The sequence below is a fragment of the Notolabrus celidotus genome, chromosome 17 (genome assembly GCF_009762535.1).
Source record: "Notolabrus celidotus isolate fNotCel1 chromosome 17, fNotCel1.pri, whole genome shotgun sequence".
Lineage (NCBI taxonomy): Eukaryota > Metazoa > Chordata > Actinopteri > Labriformes > Labridae > Notolabrus > Notolabrus celidotus.
Window position 1 is genome coordinate 6,778,917 of NC_048288.1, and position 20,141 is coordinate 6,799,057.

The 20,141-nt window shown below is 43.6% G+C and overlaps 1 protein-coding gene across 1 annotated transcript in view; it reads right to left on the reverse strand.

Annotated features, from left to right (window-relative positions):
- pola1 (polymerase (DNA directed), alpha 1) overlaps nucleotides 1-20,141 on the reverse strand; it is an 83,892-nt gene that overhangs the window by 2,571 nt on the left and 61,180 nt on the right. Inside the window, exon 36 of the mRNA XM_034706342.1 lies at nucleotides 11,009-11,105. Coding sequence (XP_034562233.1) covers nucleotides 11,009-11,105 — 97 coding nt within the window. The remainder of the gene's footprint in view (nucleotides 1-11,008; nucleotides 11,106-20,141) is intronic.

Genomic DNA, 20,141 nt, shown 5'->3' on the forward strand with positions numbered 1-20,141 from the left:
CTGGTCCCAGTTATCCCTTCAGGTGGGCCGTAATGAGGCCACAGAGACGACTGAGAGCTGCTCTCCTGGGCAGGGCGGACACCAAAACCAAATCTTTACAGCATTATTCTGAGCATCAAGTGTAGATGAAGTATCATAAAACCAAGTCATAATAACACGCCATCAAGGGAAAGAGAGCAGCGAGCTGTATCAGGGATAATGGTGTGATGACTGGATGAAGAGTCTCTTGTGAAGAAACCAGAAGATGAAAATCAAAGTTTTGTTTCGCCCGCTGTTGCTTTCTCTGCAGCGTTAATATCGTTACACTCTCAGTGATCATGGATTTATAAATAATACAAAAATACTCAGACCTTTATCATGACGGCTAACAGCTCTGACACATTGAGGTAAAACCAACCAATCAGAGCAAACATACATAAACAAGGTACAATCACAATCTCAAAGGGGGAAATGAACACATCATGGCCCCTCCTGGTTCTATTTACATAAATAATCACACACCTGTTTACCTTTTAATTAAAGTGAGAGAACCTCAGATCTTGATCTGTGTTAAAGTGTGAATATTGCTTCTGAAGTGTAATAATATATAAAAATCAGCAAACTAATCATTTAGACTTGAATAAAACTCCCAGATACAGACAGCACTAAGTGAACAATAAATACTGAAGTACTCCCAATGAGTCGGGACGCCCCTGTTAATTAAAGATTAATCATAAGAGCTAAAACGACTCTTCTCTTCTCAGACCCGGCCGTTTTAGAGCTTCTGTTGAAGGTTATGAGATTTTAGCTTTGGGATCTCAGTACAGACGCCAGGATGAGATCGTTTTTAAAGCAACAGACCAAAGGATTGAAGCATCAATTAACAGAAATGAAAGAAGAGTTAGAGACAGTTACTTAACAACTTCTTAACGTAAAAGGAGAAAAACTGTGAAACTATTTTTACCTTCCGCTCTGTGCATCGGACGAACTAACCTCTATTTACAGATTCTACATGAAGATGAGTGTCTGGAGTTACAGTACGGGAAGTTTCCTGGTTTCTGATTAAAATGACTAAATTGTTTAATTCTAAAATTTTCATTTATCAAACTTTTAAAACAGGAAACTGTATCACCTCCCGGCTGTCCAAGGTTCAGGGGACTTCTTCTCATGATCTGTTACGTTTTATTTGTAGCTGTTTATGAAATAATTATGTTTTTATTTCAAGTGTTTAAAGAACAATTACATCTTTTAAATATTGTTCTCTTTGTATATGGGTAATGTAGACCGTGACTAGGATGAAGGGAAGGCCCTAAAGTGCTCTCGTCATTTCTCTTCTCTGAATGTTGTTCTGTTTCTAACTCAGCTGGTTGCGTGATTTCTGGCCACCTTTTCTTCTTCTTCTTCTTCTGCTGCTGGCCACATTTTCTTCTTCTTCTTCTTCTGCTGCTGGCCACATTTTCTTCTTGTTCTTCTTCTGCTGGCCACCTTTTCTTCTTCTTCTGCTGGCCACCTTTTCTTCTTCTTCTGCTGGCCACATTTTCTTCTTCTTCTTCTTCTGCTGGCCACCGTTTCTTCTTCTTCTGCTGGCCACCTTTTCTTCTTCTTCTGCTGGCCACATTTTCTTCTTCTTCTTCTTCTGCTGGCCACCTTTTCTTCTTCTTCTTCTTCTGCTGGCCACATTTTCTTCTTCTTCTTCTTCTTCTTCTTCTGCTGGCTACATTTTCTTCTTCTTCTTCTTCTGCTGGCCACATTTTCTTCTTCTGCTGATCTTCTTCTTCTGCTGATCTTCTTCTTCTTCTGATCTTCTTCTTCTTCTGATTTTCTTCTTCTGATCTTCTTCTTCTTCTGCTGATCTTCTGCTGATCTTCTTCTTCTTCTTCTGCTGATCTTCTTCTTCTGCTGATCGTCGTCTTCTTCTTCTTCTTCTTCTTCTTCTTCGCCGGAGGGAAGCCTCTGTGTGACTTACTATCTACAGTGAAACTGGGACCTACCAGAAACAAATGAGCAAGGCGCTACTCTGAGGGAAATGACAGCAAGATAAAGAAAGTCATGGCTGTAAGTTGTAAAACACCAACCCCTCGCTACACAGTGATTACTGAACAGTTAACATCTATCTCTCATGACGATGTCAGACGAGTTAGACCATGATCCCTGATGGGTTCAGAGGTCATACGAAACTCAAAGATATTAACTTTATGACAATTCTGAAAAGAAACTGGAGCAAGCAAATGTTCAACATTTTTGTTTTTGATTGATTGATTGTCAAACTGTTGTTAAATAACTATTTCTGTCTACCAATAGATCAATAAAGAAACCGGACATCAACACTGAGAGGAAGAACGGCTCCTGGTTTCAGTTTTGGCTTCAAGAAAACAGATGAAATCTTGTAAAACAGACACCTGCTTGTAAATGATCTGGGCGAGATATAGTGCATAAGTACACACATACAATCACACACACACACACACACACACACACACACACACACACACACACACACACACACACACACACACACACACACACACACACACACACACACACACACACACACACACACACACACACACACACACACAGTCCATATGGCTAGTCGTCATGTCTGCATCTCCACAGCCCTATCTCCTCTCTCGTCCTTCCTGCTCGCTGCATTAGTGGCTGCTGGATAAATACCAGCCCACTGACTGCCCAAAGGAACAAAGGTTAGATACACAGAGATCTACAGTGAGACGCACACACACACACTTACACACACTCACTCACACACACACTAAAAGAACACACACACACAGGCCATTGCTGGTAGTTAAACACTTAAAAAGCACACAAAGTCAGAGTCATGGCGACTAAAAAGCATCCCTATGACGCTGATCAAACACACAGACACAGCCACAGCCACACAGCCACACAGACACAGAGACACACAGACACACAGACACACAGACACACAGACACACAGACACACAGACACACAGACACACAGACACACAGACACACAGACACAGACACAGACACAGACACAGACACAGACACACAGACACACAGACACACAGACACACAGACACACAGACACAGACACACAGACACAGACACAGACACAGACACAGACACAGACACACAGACACACAGACACACAGACACACAGACACACAGACACAGACACACAGACACACAGACACACAGACACACAGACACACACACACACACACACACACACACACACACACACACACACACACACACACACGAGGATGGTGTGGCTGACTTTAAAAAACAGCAGCACCTATTAGCAGATAATCCTCACGGTAGCGAGGACAGGGATGCAGGGAGAGAAGGGGTGAGGAGAGGCAGGGAAAGACAAACTAGTCTATTTATCAGGGGGATAGAAGGGAGGGTGATGATGCATGATCAAGCGAAAGCAATCATGTCATCATTTCTGAAAGGTAGGAGAAAATAATTCTCCCCCCTCCCCCCCTTCCTCCCCCCTTTCTCTTTTCCAGCTCAATCACTGTGTGGGGAACAGATAAAAGAATGATTTAAGAGTCACAGAGAGGGGGAAAGAAAGACGGAGAGACCTCGCTGCACAGTGGGGAGTGTAGTTCAAATAAATAGCCTCCCTTAAAGAGCGAGTGCGAGGCGGAAGGAGAGGAGAAGGGGTTGCTGGGAAGGCCGAGGGAAAGGGGGCGAGGATTGGAAATGAAGAAGAGAAAGAGAGGAGGAGCGGTGGAATGAAAAATGAAGAGCATGAAGAAAAGGCCTTAAAACTTCACTTGATTGACATCGTCTGTCTGCCACACACACATGAACACAGACTCTTACACACACACAGGAACACACACACACCTTGTGTATCAGGGGTTATCTATGCTCTAACTAGGTGTTGTCACACACTCGCACACACTCTGGAGGTGCCGGGCACGAGTAGATCGGGGCTCTGCACGCTCTAACTAGGTGTAAATACAATAACAAGCCTGTAATTAAGTGAGCATGATGAAGTTAATGGAGATCGGCCATTCCGTCGGCCGCCTCCATGAATATTCTATTAGGCTGGTGGCGACGGGCAGCTGGAATAGCAGTTAATTTAATCACCACTCGGAGCACAGGGAAACTTCTTTGTGTGAGTGTAATTGCACAGAATGAATAATTGATTTGACAATCGCACCCGCGGATTTTTGCCACCCCGCTTTGTATCGCCGGAGAAAGGGAGGGGAGAGCGGAGGAAGAAAGGAGAGAGTAAGAGAGAGAGAGGGAAGAAAATGCAGAGGAGAAGAAAAAAAAAGAAGAAGAGAGAAAGGGAGAGAGGGAGAGGAGTGGGAGGGGAGAAGAGGAGCAAACGCAGAGTGCTCAGAGGTGGCAGGGAAGCTGTCGGTAAATGGATCATTAGAAAAGCGCAGCTCAAGGACAATTTATATTTTATCAATGCGGCAAAATTACATTATTGCTCACACACGCAATCATACTGCCCACACTCCAGATTGAGACCAGGAGGGGAGGAGAGACGGAGGGAGGAGAGGAAGGCAACAGAAAGAGAGAAGGAGGGAGGGGGGGCAAAGGAGAGCAGGGGAGATGGAGAGAAGAAAAGTGACATGAAATGATTTGAAAGTCATTGATACGGGATGTTCCAGGATAAGGGACGGACAGCATGTTTTTTTCATAATGTGTGTGCGCTCTGGTGTGTGTGTGTGTGTGTGTGTGTGTGTGTGTGTGTGTGTGTGTGTGTGAATAATCTATTAGAGATCTCCTGCAGCGGATGAAATTACCTCCATGTTTTACTCAGTCGCAGCAATCAGGCACCAAAATGCAATGTACATGTAGATAAGACAGGCGCGCGCTTGCTAATGTGTGAACACACACACAGACACAGACACAGACACAGACACACACACACACACACACACACACACACACAGACACACACACACACACACACACACACACACACACACACACACACACACACACACACACACACACACACACACACACACACACACACACACACACACACACACACACACACACACACACACACAAGCTGATCAAATTACATTCAGGCTGGATTCAGGGCTCTTTCATGTAAGGCTATTTCCCTCTGTGTGTTGTGTGGATGTTCAGTCTGTACAGGAACTATAACATGGTCACATTCTGTGTTATCATGGATTAAGTCTCGATGGTTGGAATGATTTGGACTGTATGGGTCTCTACATGCACCCTGGTTGAAGAGGAGTTTGTGTTCCTCTGGGTGTGATTTATCTGAGATTATCAGGACACAACAATCCCACAGGGGAACCTAAAGGGAGCGTGAGATCCTACAGAGGGAATCCTGAAGGTTTATTTATGTTGATGAATAAACTTATTTATGATGAGCCAAGGTGACCGAGGCGTGCACTACAGGTTTGATTAAAATGACTCAGTGTCAACACTTTAAATCAAGACTTTTTCTTTGTTTGCATAACAAAATGTTCTACATAATTCAGTTGTCGAGTGTAAATTAAACAAACTTTGACGATTAGATCCCAATTAAGCTTGTTACTTAAACGTGCATCAAGACAAGTTACCCAGAACACGATCCGTCTGTGTTCTTTGTTCTCATTGTGCTTATTGAAAACTGATCTTGAAAAGCAAAACCTGCGAATGAAATCTGAGTTAGTGAAAAAAAGCTAGAGGTTTTGTAATGGGAGTTGTAACACCTGCTACTTTTCACATTTTAGCAACATAATAAAATCTAAACAGCCCTTTTTACATCTCCTGTTCAACTGCTGTGCATCAGCCACGATGTGAAAAGCTTGAAGGCATTCCACTGCTGAGCTGGCACCAGAGGTGGTTACCAAGGCCAAATAGTGTCACTGTTAACATGGGAACTGAACAACACTACAGAGCTACTGCAGTTAGTTTACGCCATAGACTGAGATGTTTCTCGTGGGTTGAATTGGTCTGAAGTAGGGATGTTAATGATTAATTGAGTATCGATTCATTGATTGTTAAGAACTTACTCAAACACGTTTTTTTTGTTTCGATTTTCTATCACGTGGAACAAACATCATGTGGTCTCATAATTGGTTCAGCTATCAGAGAGGTGTTTTAAGTTTAAAGCATGTTTCCATGTGAATCAGCTGACTGACGGTGTTGAGCACAGCTGGGGGCTGCGGCTGAGTGACAGGTCTCCACGAGCGCTTTTTTTCCTTCGCCGCCGGACTGATTATGACTCAGTTGTGCTCCCGGTTGACACTTGACCATGTTCACATGCTTTTTTTTCTCAATAAGAACGAGTAGACATAAAACTGGACACTGTGAGTCTGAGATATGTTTCTGTTCAGTTCCCTAGTTGAAGTCTGAGCCTTCACATTTATGACTGTGTGTACACAGAGATCATGAGCCGGCTCCACATGTTGATATTCAGCGTGTTTAACGTTTTGAATACTTTAATATGACTCATAGCTATTCAATACTGTCAGCTATACATTGTGTCGGGAAGGAAAATTTGATTCAGGGGAAAAAACGCATTCGTAATTGTTTTTGACATGGAAAACGTTTACATTTCTTTTTAATGATTGATCGATAATTGATGGTTAACATTTCCAAAGATCGATCACGGAAAATACTTGAAATTTACATCCCTAGTCTGAAGAGAGGTTGTGAAGCCAAAAACGGCTGACAATCTATCAACTTAGAAATAGATAAAGAGGAGGAGCTGAGGTGGCAAACAACAACATGCACCCGCCTGTCTGTCAACTCAGCCCAATACACTGTGTACAGATAAGGAAATGGGCTAATCACCTACGACAATTTTTATAACAGGCGGTAAACATCTCTCTAAAAGTTGACATTTTAACATTGGTGTAAATGGGTTATCCTCTGTTTTGGAGACAGCCTCCAGTGGACACTTGAGGTACTGCAACTTTTTGCACTTGCTTATTTTCTTCATTTCTATAAGCTACAGGCAACGCTTGATATATCTATATACTTTTGCAATTACATCCATCACAACACAACACTATACCTGCAGCAGTATGAAGGTAAGATAGTTTACTTACACTAAACACACTCTTGAATCTCTATAGGTCTTCATGCACACACTCCCGCAGGACAAACACTTATCACACAGATACAACAGAGTGGTGTGGAGTGTATAGGACTGTATGTCTCCTCCCTGTAATCTGAGCAGTGCGGCCCCTGGGTGTGTAATGCAGTAATGTGGGGTATTACTGCCCCAGGACAGAGGGATAACACCTTACACCTACACTTTATCGCAGCGTGATGTGTATACATGCATCCTCCTCCATGTGAGGACACTAACAGCAAACGTGTGTGGTGGATATTAATCATTTGGTGGAAACACTCATTTGTCAGTGTTGTAGATTAAGGGGAGAATGTTGTAATAACCTTTATCATTAATACACACGCTGGCACATACAGATCTGCCTCAACCTGCAGGGTGGATTATCAAATAATAGTGGAAAACTGAGGGATATTTGTGAATACTAATGAAGGGTGGACGATTTTTTTTTTTTTTTTTTTTTAAATGGTGGGCACTGACTTCTGAGCAGACACACACAAAGAGACACATACACACCTACTACAAAAGTATGGGGCACTGTTGGCCTAGCGGTTTCAGCGCACCCCCTATACAGAGGCTATACCCTAGATGCAGCGGTCGCAGGCTCCATTACAGCCTCGACCATTTGCTGCATGTCTTCCCCAACTCTCTACTTCCCACATTTCCTGTCTCTCTTCAGCTGTTTTGTCCACTCCACAGGTAAAATTGCCCCAAAAATATAACTTTTAAAAAGTATCTAAAGATGTTAATAAAAATAAGACGACAGAAAAGCATCATGTAAATCTCCAGATCTTAACTCTGTAAGGACTTAAAAAGAAGATGTAGTTAGATGCATGTCCAAATTCACATTTCAAAGTTGCAATAAAAATAGATATTCTACATTCAAATGCAGAGAAAGTGAAACGTAGCCCGCTGCAACACAGCTAAAACAGTCGGTTTTAACCTGAGTCCCGCCCCTGACACAAAAACAGCCAGTCTTAAGGCCAAATTCCACCAGGTCCGTCTCCAGTCTGTCTTTGATCCGTCACAGCACTGGATCTGATAGGTTTCTGTTCTAGTAAATCTGTTAATCCCCACTGGATCCGCTCTGTTGCGTTCCGGCTGTGTCTCTGCTCCGGCAGGTCAGACCGCAACGGATCAGATACGCAAGACTTCTATTTTTGCCGGATGCCGGAGCACGACACATCAATCTCAACAGAGCAGATGGAGCGGGACAGGAAGTCAGGCACCAAAACCAAATTAATACATGCGGTTAATTTTCAGAATAAAACACTCTGTGTTATCACCAGATCGTATTTCACTTAACTACAACAACAAACCGTCATGATGAGCGGAGCAAGGCCTGGAGTCAACAGGTCAGAGGTTTTCAGAGGACCAGAAAGACAACATGGATGAGGAGAGGAGGAGGAGAATCCTTGATTCAGTGATTACCGCGGGAAAACCTTGGTCACATGACTCCAGCTGTCCGGCGGTCCTGCTCTGTGCTGCATTCCGAAAACGCAACCGGTGGGTGTTGACGGACGAGAAGAGCAAGGAGCCGGACCGCAGCGGATCGGAGACGGACTGGACACAGATCTGGTGGAAGTCCTGTGTTACTTTTACAAGATTTGACACCTGGGGTGGCCAATCAGCGAAGGGGCAATGCCACCCCAGCCAAGCCCAGTGGACCCGCCCCTGGTTCATCTTCATTTGGAGATTAGTAACTTTAATTGTGAGGTCCTTCAGAATCATTATTTCAATACACCTCATAAAGTTAAGATCTGTTTGAGTTCAGTTATGGTTGCTTTGGCTCCAGATAACGTCAGACACTTTGGGCACTATGATGGGTTGCACTTAAGTGTGCTGCATTATGCACGTCATTAGCAATCACTTAAAGCAAGCAGCCAGCAGCATAATTCAAGTCTATTATTGAAGAGAGGTATTACAGTATGACACTACCCTGCATTCTGTGTTGTGTCTCTGTGACAGCTAAACTTGCAAAGCAGCTCTGGGTGTGTCAAACAGGTTTATGGGATGAAATGGGGAAGGTGGAGGTCTTTGAAGATGGTTTGATGGACTGGCAGAGTTCAGGGCAGAGGTGAGTATTTGCTTCTTGTCTGATGGATCCAGTTACAGGTAAACATAAGGGAGACTTAACATGGTTTGGTGGTTAAAACTCAAAGCAGAACCATCTCAGTGTGATTCCTCCAGGTACTCCAGGTCGGTCGCAGGGTAAATCAAACAGATCATGCTGATTGAACAATAAAAAATGAACACAAACATACTTTCGTGGAGCATAGCTTTTAGTTTAATTAATTGTTAGTTTGACTGCAGAAGGCCACAAAGCAACCATACTTAGAAACACCATCCCTTGCTGGCAGCACAGCCTAAACTGGCGTGCATCCTGGGTCAACATGTCACAAAAATGCTTTATTTTTTCAGTATGAGTCCAAAATGTTGGTAGAAGCTGGTTTACAGTAAAAGACTAACACTAAGAATTCAAAGTGTGTCTGATTGTGAAACAGAAAGGTGACAGACGACAAGTGAAATGTCTGCAGCTGAGAGACGTGATTTGGTGTCAGTAGCCAACAGAGATGCTTTCAGTAGCGTGTGATATATACTGTATCATGTGCCCTCCATACATACAGTCAACAGTGAGCACACATCTCAAACACTTTCCTATCAGGTAAAGTATGTATTGTGTTGTTGGGCACAAAATAAGACGCTGGAAGAGAAAGCCAAGTGCAGATCAAAGACGCGGCGCAGCACAGGAACATAAAGAAAGGCGGAGAGTCGAGAATTGATTGGCGATGATTTCTCGCATCTGGGCAAGGACAGAAATAAAAGAAAGCAAAAATGGAGGCTATAATCATGTTAGTACTCCTTCCCTTCCTCCCCCTCCTCTACACTGGTCCAATCCCTCTATTTGAGCTCCCTCCATCTTCTGAGTGGTCATCTGTTGATTACACGTTATATTTACCTCTGCTGTCTCACTCTTTGGCTGCCTCGCTCAGGTCCTGGCTGGCACACACACTTTCAGGCATACATACATAAATAACATACATACATAAATATTTAATCAAATAAATAAATCACTCGGCCCGGCGGCCCTTTCTAATCAAGTGACATCAATCAGGGAGAACTATGGGTAAAGAGGCCTTGTGGCTGACGCCTACTGAGCGCTCCCAGAGCGCTGGAGTAGCGTCTATTTGAGTCCAAGGGGGGAAATATACGCTCCATGTCCCATTATGGGAGAAGGGCTATCCTTTCGTCAGCGCGCCCATTACTCCCCCTATCATTTCCCCAAATCTAAAACCTGTTTTCAATCAACACAGCCAAACGAGTGCCTGTCCAAGAGAGGGAGAGAGAGAGAGAGGAAGGGGCGAGAGAGCAAAGGAGAGAAAGCGCTAGAGATGGACAGTGAGGGCTGGGGTAGAAGGAAAGCGATCGAGGGCTCTTTCCTTCTTTCTTCCAGTGATTGGAGCGTTTTGCATTCTGTATGTGTGTGTGATTGAATCCGTCTCCTAAATTAGGGCTGTCGACTCGAGGAGCTGAATGTCCTTAACCCCCCCTCCCAGCATCCAATGCGCATACTCCGCAGTGTGTGTGTATGTGTGCGCCTGTGGCGTCATTGGTGAATATTGTAAGTGTAGCCTGGGTAAAAGGTTTACGTTGAGCCATTGATTGCTAATGCCATGTTGTGTACGTGTATTTGTGAGGAAGCATTGTCAGAACATCAAAATTCAAACTTCAAAGCGTTTCTGGTAACTTGATTTCTGCTGAAAAGGCGGCGCTGCAGAATAATAAAAACAGCAAAAATGAATAAAATATGATCACATTTTAAAAAGCAGGAAGTGTTTTCTGTTTGTACCAAACTTTATAAATGTATCCTGGAGAGGACAGAAAAGGACTTCAGAAAGTTAGGGTTCTAAACTTTAGGCTACACCAACATGTACGGGTGTTTGTGCGTGTGTATGTTGGTGTATGTCTTACTTCTCTCCTCAGCCTGCAGCACTTTGGCACACGCATGGTCCCAGTCAAAGATGAACCTGTAGAAGCAGAGCTGATGGTACAGGGCCTTTTCGGAGTACTGGAGAGAGAACACAAACAGAACAAAGCAGATTAAAACACAGATACTTCAATAAAAACATGTGTCACAAGAGCTGAGAGTTAAATACTTGATTCTGATTGGTCAAAACCTCATAACAGTGGTATTTAATTCTAAACAGCAAAAGCAAAGCCAGGGAGAACCCGATCACACGTCACACCCCATCATAAGACAGAGAGGAAGCTGGCCAGTTCACCTCTGCCTGTTGGCACTGTGGCAAAAGTGTCAGACCCCTTCATGCGCACATGATTCTAAATCACACCACTACAAGTTCACTACACATCATCTCTTACTCATGTTGTGGTGTGCAGACGTGATATTTTGTTTTGAAAATAAAATATTCAACCTGAAGCAGCAGACCTTTCTCTGTTCTCTTAACCTTCAAACTTTCCTCCTTTGGTTTTCCACTTGTACTAATGTCAATTTCACATTCTTAAATACTTTGATTAGAGGAAGTGGCAGCCCAATTATTAATTAAATTAATTCAATGTATGTAACAGTGTATGTAAATGTTGTGTAATGGTTCACAAAAGCTTTGGTTTGGTTCCGCACACGATTTTGAAGCTTCGGTTCTGTACATTTTCAGTGCAGTAAGGGGGGAAAGGAAGACAGAATGTATTTTCCATTTTTAAGACTTTACACACTGTTCAAAGGGCTGCATTGACAGTTCTGGCTAAGATTTGTTTTCTTTATATTTTAAATGTATAATTTTAAAAAGGATATCAAAAATATATATTAAAAAATAGCAGATCCCATCCTAGTACCAAATGTGAGCAGATTTTCAGTTTGGTGAGTACATTTTAGAAGTCTATTTGTCACAAAGTGGGTAAATATCTGTATCTGAATAGTCAGATCTTATTAATAACTATGCTGAATTTTTACAGTGTTTTTGGTGTACATGCAGTCTGCCTGTTCTGCTGTCTGCAGGTGCTCCATGAGGTCACGCTGACGCACACACATGAACGCTAAACGCAACTGTTCACTACTCTGAACGTCAAGATAATCCACTGTAACCAGGTTTTTTGTAGGAATAAAACTTTAAGATAGAGCTACTGGCTGAAGACTCGTTTTAGTTTTGATTTCTATGATCCTGCAAGAGGCTTGAAATGCATCTTATGATGCCCGGTTGTTTGAAAATCCCTAAACAAATGCAAACAACTCAAATGACAGCAAACGCCTCCACAGTAGGAAATGTAGTAATTAGAAATGTCTAGAGATGATACAATGTGTCTGTGTTATCGTGCCTAACAAGAAATATTTTACTGTTTTGGTTTCTACTCAAATGGAGACTACTCTAATCTGTATTCACAGATTCTACACGAGTTTAGAGACTCTGTAGGTAGGAATTTTGGTTTTAGTACGGGAAATGTTTCGATCTGTTTGTAGTCTGAGTAAAACTGACTGATCAGGTATAAGCAGGCTCTGGTGCATGCTGGAAAATAGTCTGTGTGGAGAGCAAAAGCAGGCGGAACATAACCAGCAATGACATCCTTGCTCCCGATGCATTCTACTATTTATTCATCTAAACAATTTCAACTTGAGCGACAAAAGTGCTCAACTCTGTCTCTCAAAAACGATCAGCGATTAGATTTCCAGACTTCCTTGAATGCATCAGAAATTACCAATCCGACCTCCGTTAGACAAACAAGCCTGGGAAAGTCGCCTTTTTTCTCCCCTTGAGAACAAACTTGACAAAGCTTGTAATTTCACTTTTTAAAACTCTGCTTCATGATATTTTGGCAACCTTAGGAAACTTTAATTGCGAGTAATTAAAAGATCATCTTTATTTTTTGGGTTCCTGTTGTTGGAGCAAGTCAGAGGGATCATCTGTGTAATTCAGGCCTTTATTAACAACTGAAACTGAGACTCCCAAAAACAGTTCTAAGGCAAGAAATGATGATGCTCACTCTGCAGACATCCAGGTGGACACATTTTTCTTTGCTTCTTAAGTTGCTCATCAAGCTGTAAACAAAGCAACGCAAGGAAAAGGAAATCTTCTGTGATAGTTGTTGATACATTTTTTTGGGGGGGATTTCTATCCCTTTATTCAGAGACAGGACAGTGGATGAATCAGAAAACTGGAAAGAAAGTCGGTAATGATATGGGGCACAGGGCTGCCCACTTTGGGGACTTTAGCTTCTGTACATTGGGCGCACATATAAACCTCTGAAGTCAATCCAGCCTCCCTGAAGTTGTGTATTCAGAACCGCCGGATACACCGGAAAGCCAAACAAGTTGACTGTCCTTAAAGAGCCTAATGGTGTCAGACAGCCAATTGGTTACACGATTGTGACTATTCAAACCTAATGACCTTGTATCCTGAACTCCTCTTAATTTGACCTCTCTGATATGCATATCAAGTGAACGTTTTAATCCTCTGAGATGAGTAATTACTGCATAATTTGGTTTATAAGGCGCACTTTTAATACCTTTATTGTCATCTACAGTCTGAGCTAATATACAGCTACTGTAAACTCTGCTGGACGACTGTACTGGTATCTAGCAGCGTGGTGATGAACTAAATATTCAGGTCAATAATACGCAGATGATTCAGTGATGAAACTGCATCCTGAAATGCATCAACACTGGCATTAATATCGTTATTCTTCATCATGCCGTCACTTGTTTCAGCAGCATGTGGGACACAGTTATCATCAGTTCTACTAATCCATCTGTTTCCTGTTTGTGTGAGTGAGTTTTTAAATCCATGTTGCTTTAGTCTAATGAGAGAGGAGATCATGACAGAGCCATAAAGACATCCAGAACTGATTAATAAACCTCTTGCCGGTGTAAAAACAGGCAGACTGAGTGTAACCGGTACCAGAAAACATCTCCTTTCTTCTGTGTGACACAGTAAAGCAAGAAAACAAATTTGCTTGCTTTGTTAATCTCCACTGCAATTAAGTGGAGCCACACGACAGCCTGCCAGAGGGAGAGAGAAAAGATGGGGGGAGAGAGACGGAGAGGATGAGCAAGACAGAGAGGTAGGAGGAAAGAGAGAAGAGAGAGGGTAAAGACACAGAAAGAAGAAAGAGAAAGAGAGAAGTGGAGACAGCAAGGCAGAGAGAGAGAAAGAAAAGAGGGGATCAGGCCTGAAATACCCTCCCTCATAATAGTTTGTTGTGATAAGGCATTGTGAGAGAGGCATGCGAACAGCCGAGGCTGTCAATTTGATTAGCCATTATACTGCATGTTTAATTGCAGTTATTGGCTCGTCATTTCCCCGCTACGCTGGAGAGGGCACGCTAAGCCCCGACCCCACACTGCCATCAGGTGTGCGCCGAGTGCTTTATTATTACCACCAGGAAGAATCCCCTGACAACTCCTGTGTGTCACAGTCTGTGTGTCACCGTCTGTGTGTGCGTGGGGAATGTGTGTGTGCCCATTATACCTGCCAATCGCAAAGCTGGTAATTGTAATTTCAGTTTTTACTGCTGAGGCATAATCAAGTGGCGAGAGTATGTAATGCAACTAAATGCAAACTATGTGATGTGTATATCTGTGTGTGTGTGTGTGTGTGTGTGTGTGTGTGTGTGTGTGTGTGTGTGTTTAATGGCTTTCTATGGCTACCCACATGGCACCCACAGCTGCTGACCATTGATGCACTGCCTAGTCAACAACCAAACCATGCACATCCCATAATGGAGCCTCGGTTACGGTTGCCAAGGTTGAACAAGCTCGGGCGGCAAAAACACTGCACGCTTCTCCTTCCCCTACACAATAAAACACACACACACACACACATAAGTGCACAACACACACACATTCAAACAATGTAACTCTGATTGTAGGCGGGCCAGCCTTGCCGTCCTGATTGACTGACAGGTGTCAGAAAGGCGGGGCTAAAATGTTACAGGGTTGTTATTGAATTTGGAGCCCCTCAACCCCACCTCACTCTCTCCTCTCTCTCAGCTCACACACATACACCGCAACACACACACACACACTTGCGCGCACACACACACACACACACACACACCTACCTCGTCATTCAGCTCGGCGCTTTGTTCCTGCACTGACACCATTTCAATTTGCTCCACAAATCTGCAGCATTTTCAGCCTGACTGCCTAAGGAGCAAACCAGCTGTGAAATTGCCTCTCTCCCGGGAGCGTAGGACCCCCCAGCCCCCCACCTCGTACCCCTTGCTCCTTTGCCTCGCCCCCACCCCAGCTGACACACATATACACAAACACAGTTAAGCCAACAGGACGAGGCACATATGTGTGTGTGAGGACAGAAGAATGGAGGCAGGATGTATAGAATAAAGAGAGAAAGAGAGGAGTAAGAAAAAGGGACTAAATCGTACAAATTGATCCAAATCACAGAGCAACAGTCTGAAATGGCTTACACAATAAAACGAGCACTCAAGACTTCCTCAGGAGTCTTAAAAACACATCTGTGAAGAGGGACACACATGCACACACATAGAGGTATCCGACCTCCAAAGAACTTTAGCGCACTATGCTGTCGCTCAAGCACGCCAGTGAAGCAGTAAATGAAAAGGTAGAGAACGCACACGATATTTCTCTGTGTGCATGTGAGGAGAGGCAAAAACAAAACAGAGTTTATGGTGGATGGAGAGTGTGCAAGCTGCAGGAAAAACTACCATTCAACGCTCAGATATGGATACGGCTCGGAGGAAAAATATCCCCGCAAGAGACACAAAAAAAAAGGCCTCGGCGTTACACACTCGGCTCCACAGCTCTGCAAACACGCGCCGTAAATACCGAAGCTACAACATCCGAGCCCTCGCACAGCTGCAGAAGGAGAGAGGGAGCGAGGGAAGGGAGGGAGACGAGCGAGAAACAAACATACATTTTCCCTCAGCTGGCGAGGCCACGAGGCTTTAAAACTCTTGAGCTTTTTAGATGCGATGAGCGTTATTGCCGGTTGTGGTAGTCACGCCGATCAGCTTCACAAGACACCATAATGAGTCAATATATGTAAATCTTTACTAGGCAAACACGACGGGAAACAAAGGCATTTAACTGGTGCTCTCGCCCGCAAGCCTCCAACGATTCAGCACCGGTAATTTCTCCCCATTGAAAGGCATAATTGCCTGCTATTTGAAGATATTCATGCTCAATTTTTGAAATTAATTTCAATTGGAGGGAAATGTAGAAATGTCAGCTCCAGTGAAAGGGATTTGATTTCAATTATCCTCGCTCAAAGGACTGTGATTTCCAAATACACTTAAGCAAAATTATGACAAGAATTTTTGTTCGGCAAAATTCAGTGTTTAAAGAGCGATTAGGCGATAATGGGGCAGCTTTGAGCCGGCAGTGAATGCAGCCGTCTCCCTCTGAAAGGCACTCAATTATCTCTGATTGCTCCCGCTATAATGTATCAAATAGAGATACCTGCTATTGCCGTAATTTGTGTGAAAATTAACATGCTGCAATTTCCACTAGAGGGAAAAAGGGAGCTCTAATGGGCGCCTGAGCGTACATCAATAAAATGAGGGGAGAGAAAGAGAGAGAGAGGCAGAGAGGGAGGGTGAGAGGAGGAGAGAAAGAGCAGGCGAGGAGAGGAGAGAATGAGTGTTGGAGCTAAAGAGGGAGGGGAGGGACAGAAAATGAATAGAAAGGAGCAGGGGAAGAAAGCATCGAATAAAAGGGGGGGGGGGGAAGAAAAGGAAAGTCAGGACAGAGATTGGAGACACTGAGAGGAAAAAAATAGACCATTTGAGTTAAGCACTTTGGAGGAAAGGAGGGAGGGAGAGAGAGAGAGAGAGAGAGAGAGAGAGAGAGAGAGAGAGAGAGAGAGAGAGAGAGAGAGAGAGAGAGAGAGAGAGAGAGAGAGAGAGGGTGAGACGGAGAGCGAGGGAGAGAGGAAGAGAAAGAAATTTAATTTACTGAAAATATTACAAATTGCACCTGTGCATAACTCCCCCAAATTACCAACCAATCAAGGCAGAGTGCCTATTACTCTCCCATTACATGGAGATCAGATCACGCTCTGAATCTGTGTCCAGAGAGGAGGGAGGAGGGAGGGAGGGAGGGAGGGAGGGAGAGAGCGAGGGAGGGAGAGCAAGAAAGAGAGAGAGGGAGGAGAGGCAGCGCCTGCAGAGATGCTAAACGTAGCATGATGCAAGAGAGAAAAGGGAGCGTAGACTCACAAACAAGACGCCCTTTTACACATTTTGTTACACGCAGCATCTAAAGAGGAAACCCTGATCGTCTCCAGCTCCAGCTTCTAACAGACGCTTCATCGCGGATGATACCAGCACAAAATAACAAACACATCTAACAGGAGTGATCCAAACTTCAATCAAAGACACCAAGTCTTCATGGTTCCCTGGGGGGGGGGGGGGGGGGGGGGGGGTTCTGGGAACGGAGGATATACAGTATGTAGCCGCAGCTTAAGAGCCATGAATGGCCTCAAGTGTTTCGCATAATGGGTAGCAATTTAATATATGAGCTGCACGACTATTAATCTCCATGCACAGCTCTGATTCAAATAACTGTGTTACCTAATAAAGAAAAAGTCAGTGTTGGATGGCGATGAATGTAGCTTCCTTTTTTCTGTAAGAGTGGTCGCTTCAATACTCGGCAACATTATCAGGTTTATGCTGAGGGGCAATCCAGCAGTATTTAAAGAAGACACAGTGTGCCAGGATAAATATCAGACTGCTTCAGCTGCTGAGTGGATGTACATGTAGAGATAGTTCTGTTTCAGTAAACCCATCGATCTCAGAATTTCAGACACAATCTCATTTTAAATGAGAATATTCAAAGCGTTTTAAATCTCTTTTCTACATTGTTCTGTTTTATCTCACAGAACATCAGAGAGAGTCAGTGTGAGAGAATACTTTCTGTACTTGAGAAGAAGTAAAGATAAAATAAAGTCTCTGGGAGCAGTTCATGTTCAGACACCACTAATTTCTATAAATAGAAAGTAGAAGCTCTCAAAAGAACGAAGTGAATAACGATGAAGTACCCCGTGAAGGAAGCTGTTACTGTGCAAAGTGGCCATGGAAGTCATCTCTGTTACGTCACCCGCTGGTTTCTGCTGCTCACATTGTCGGCCACCATATTGGAAATGCTGACTCACATTTAACTAACCTTCGATTGATCTAAATAAAGACCAGGATGTAGAGTGGATACGTTACAAAAATGTATAATGTGCACAAGCTACATACCAAAAATCTTTCATGCACCAGGCTGTAAATATGTTTAACAGGCTCTTTAACACGAGACCTGAAGGGAATCCCTGGCTTTTGCAGACAGCCTCTAGAGGAGACTTGAGGAACTGCAGCTTCCACAACAGCTTCCTTTTTTCAACACGCTGTAGGACGTCGCTTTGTTTACGAGCATTTTCTTCAACAAATGTCCTACTAGAAAAATAAGCTGCAAGCTGCGATCAACGGGCCCTTGCACACCCGCAGCCGCCGCCTACGCGAGCAACCGCCACAAGTAAACCGCCGCCTGATATTTGCCACCACATGATGTGAAAGCAAGATCTGCGAGCATATACTGCGTTAGGTGGTGCAAATGTTCCAAGTTTTTGGCAGATTGCCAAGAAAACCTCAAACTTCAGAGTCTGCCATGCCCACAATTTTAATCTGAACGGTATGCCTCGAAAGATTTGGAATTGTCAATATGCCTGCTATAGAATGTGCTTTGTTTGGACTGAATTGGAGAAAAGCCCTAGGAGGAGCTCTCAAAAGTATGCTCCCTTCTTTGGGCGTCATTCTTCACATTCAAAGCTGTATGTGCGTTTGATGCACCGCTTGAACGCCTGCCACGCCCACAATTTCAGTCTGAACGGAATTTGTTCTGATAATTTTTTCTCGCCAAGGTGTCTACTATAGGTTGCCGTTGGTTTGGACTGAATTGGAGAAAAGCCTTCAGAGAAGATAACGAAAGTATGCACCCTTATTTGGACACCATTTTTCATGTTCAAAGCTAGGTGGCGCTGTTCCCGTTGAGTTTGGGATATGGGTGCAAGAGTATTTTTTGTGCGTCCTGATGCCATGAATATGCATATTGATTTTCAAGCATGTAGCTCAAAATAACCTCTATGGTGAGGGTGTTTTTAAACTGCAGGGGGCTCTAGTGAGCACATTTTTAAAACTTTTTTTGCGAAACCCATAAAATGTCGCAATTTTCCCCAGGACTGATGAGTGTGTCGGATGAGGTGAGATTACGTACATTTTAAAGCCCCAAAAATCCATTAGCTGACATTTCTTTTGATGCCACGCCCCAAAGTCTGCCATGCCCACAATTTTATTCTGAACGGAATGCCTTTACTTTGTATTAATCGTCAATGGGTTTACTATAGAATGTGCCTAGTTTGGACTGAATCGGAGAAAAGCCCTAGGAGAAATTAGCAAAAGTATGCACCCTTGCTTGGACTCATTTTGGCCCCATTTTTCATGTTCAAAGCTAGGTGGCGCTCTTCCTGTTGAGTTTCGGATATGGGTGCAAGAGACTTTATTGTGCGTCCTGATGCCATGAGTATGCGTAGAACTTTTCATGCATGTAGCTCAAAAAAACTATGTGTAGGGAGTTTTTCTTTACCTCTGGGGGAGCTACTGAGAATTTTTTTTGCGAGGCCTATAATAACATGCAATTTTCACCAGGCCCGATGAGTGTGGAAAAATATCCGCGCTTTCATTCATGTTCAGAGGTCCAAAAATGCCTTTTAAGTGGCGGAAGAAAGAACAATCCTTAGGGTTACAATAGGGCCTTCGCCACCATCGGTGCTCTGGCCCTAAATATCAAGCGGCAACCTCCGGCAGCAAGAAAAATTGGAAGCCAATGCGGAATTGTTAAAAACTGCAGTTTCTCGAGTGTCCGCTTGAGGCTGGCTGCTCTTCATCGCATCTAATAAGAGGAAGTAGATTTTTCTTTGTGATAGATGATACACTGACACATCTTTCTGAATGAAGTCATCCTACATGAGCTTCTTTATGTGCATGTTCTCTTTCAACTCTTTAAACTTTCAGTGGCTGTGATCTTCGCTCTCACAAATATAATGCGTGGCCTGTGCATCCTGCTGAGCGCTGCTTCCAC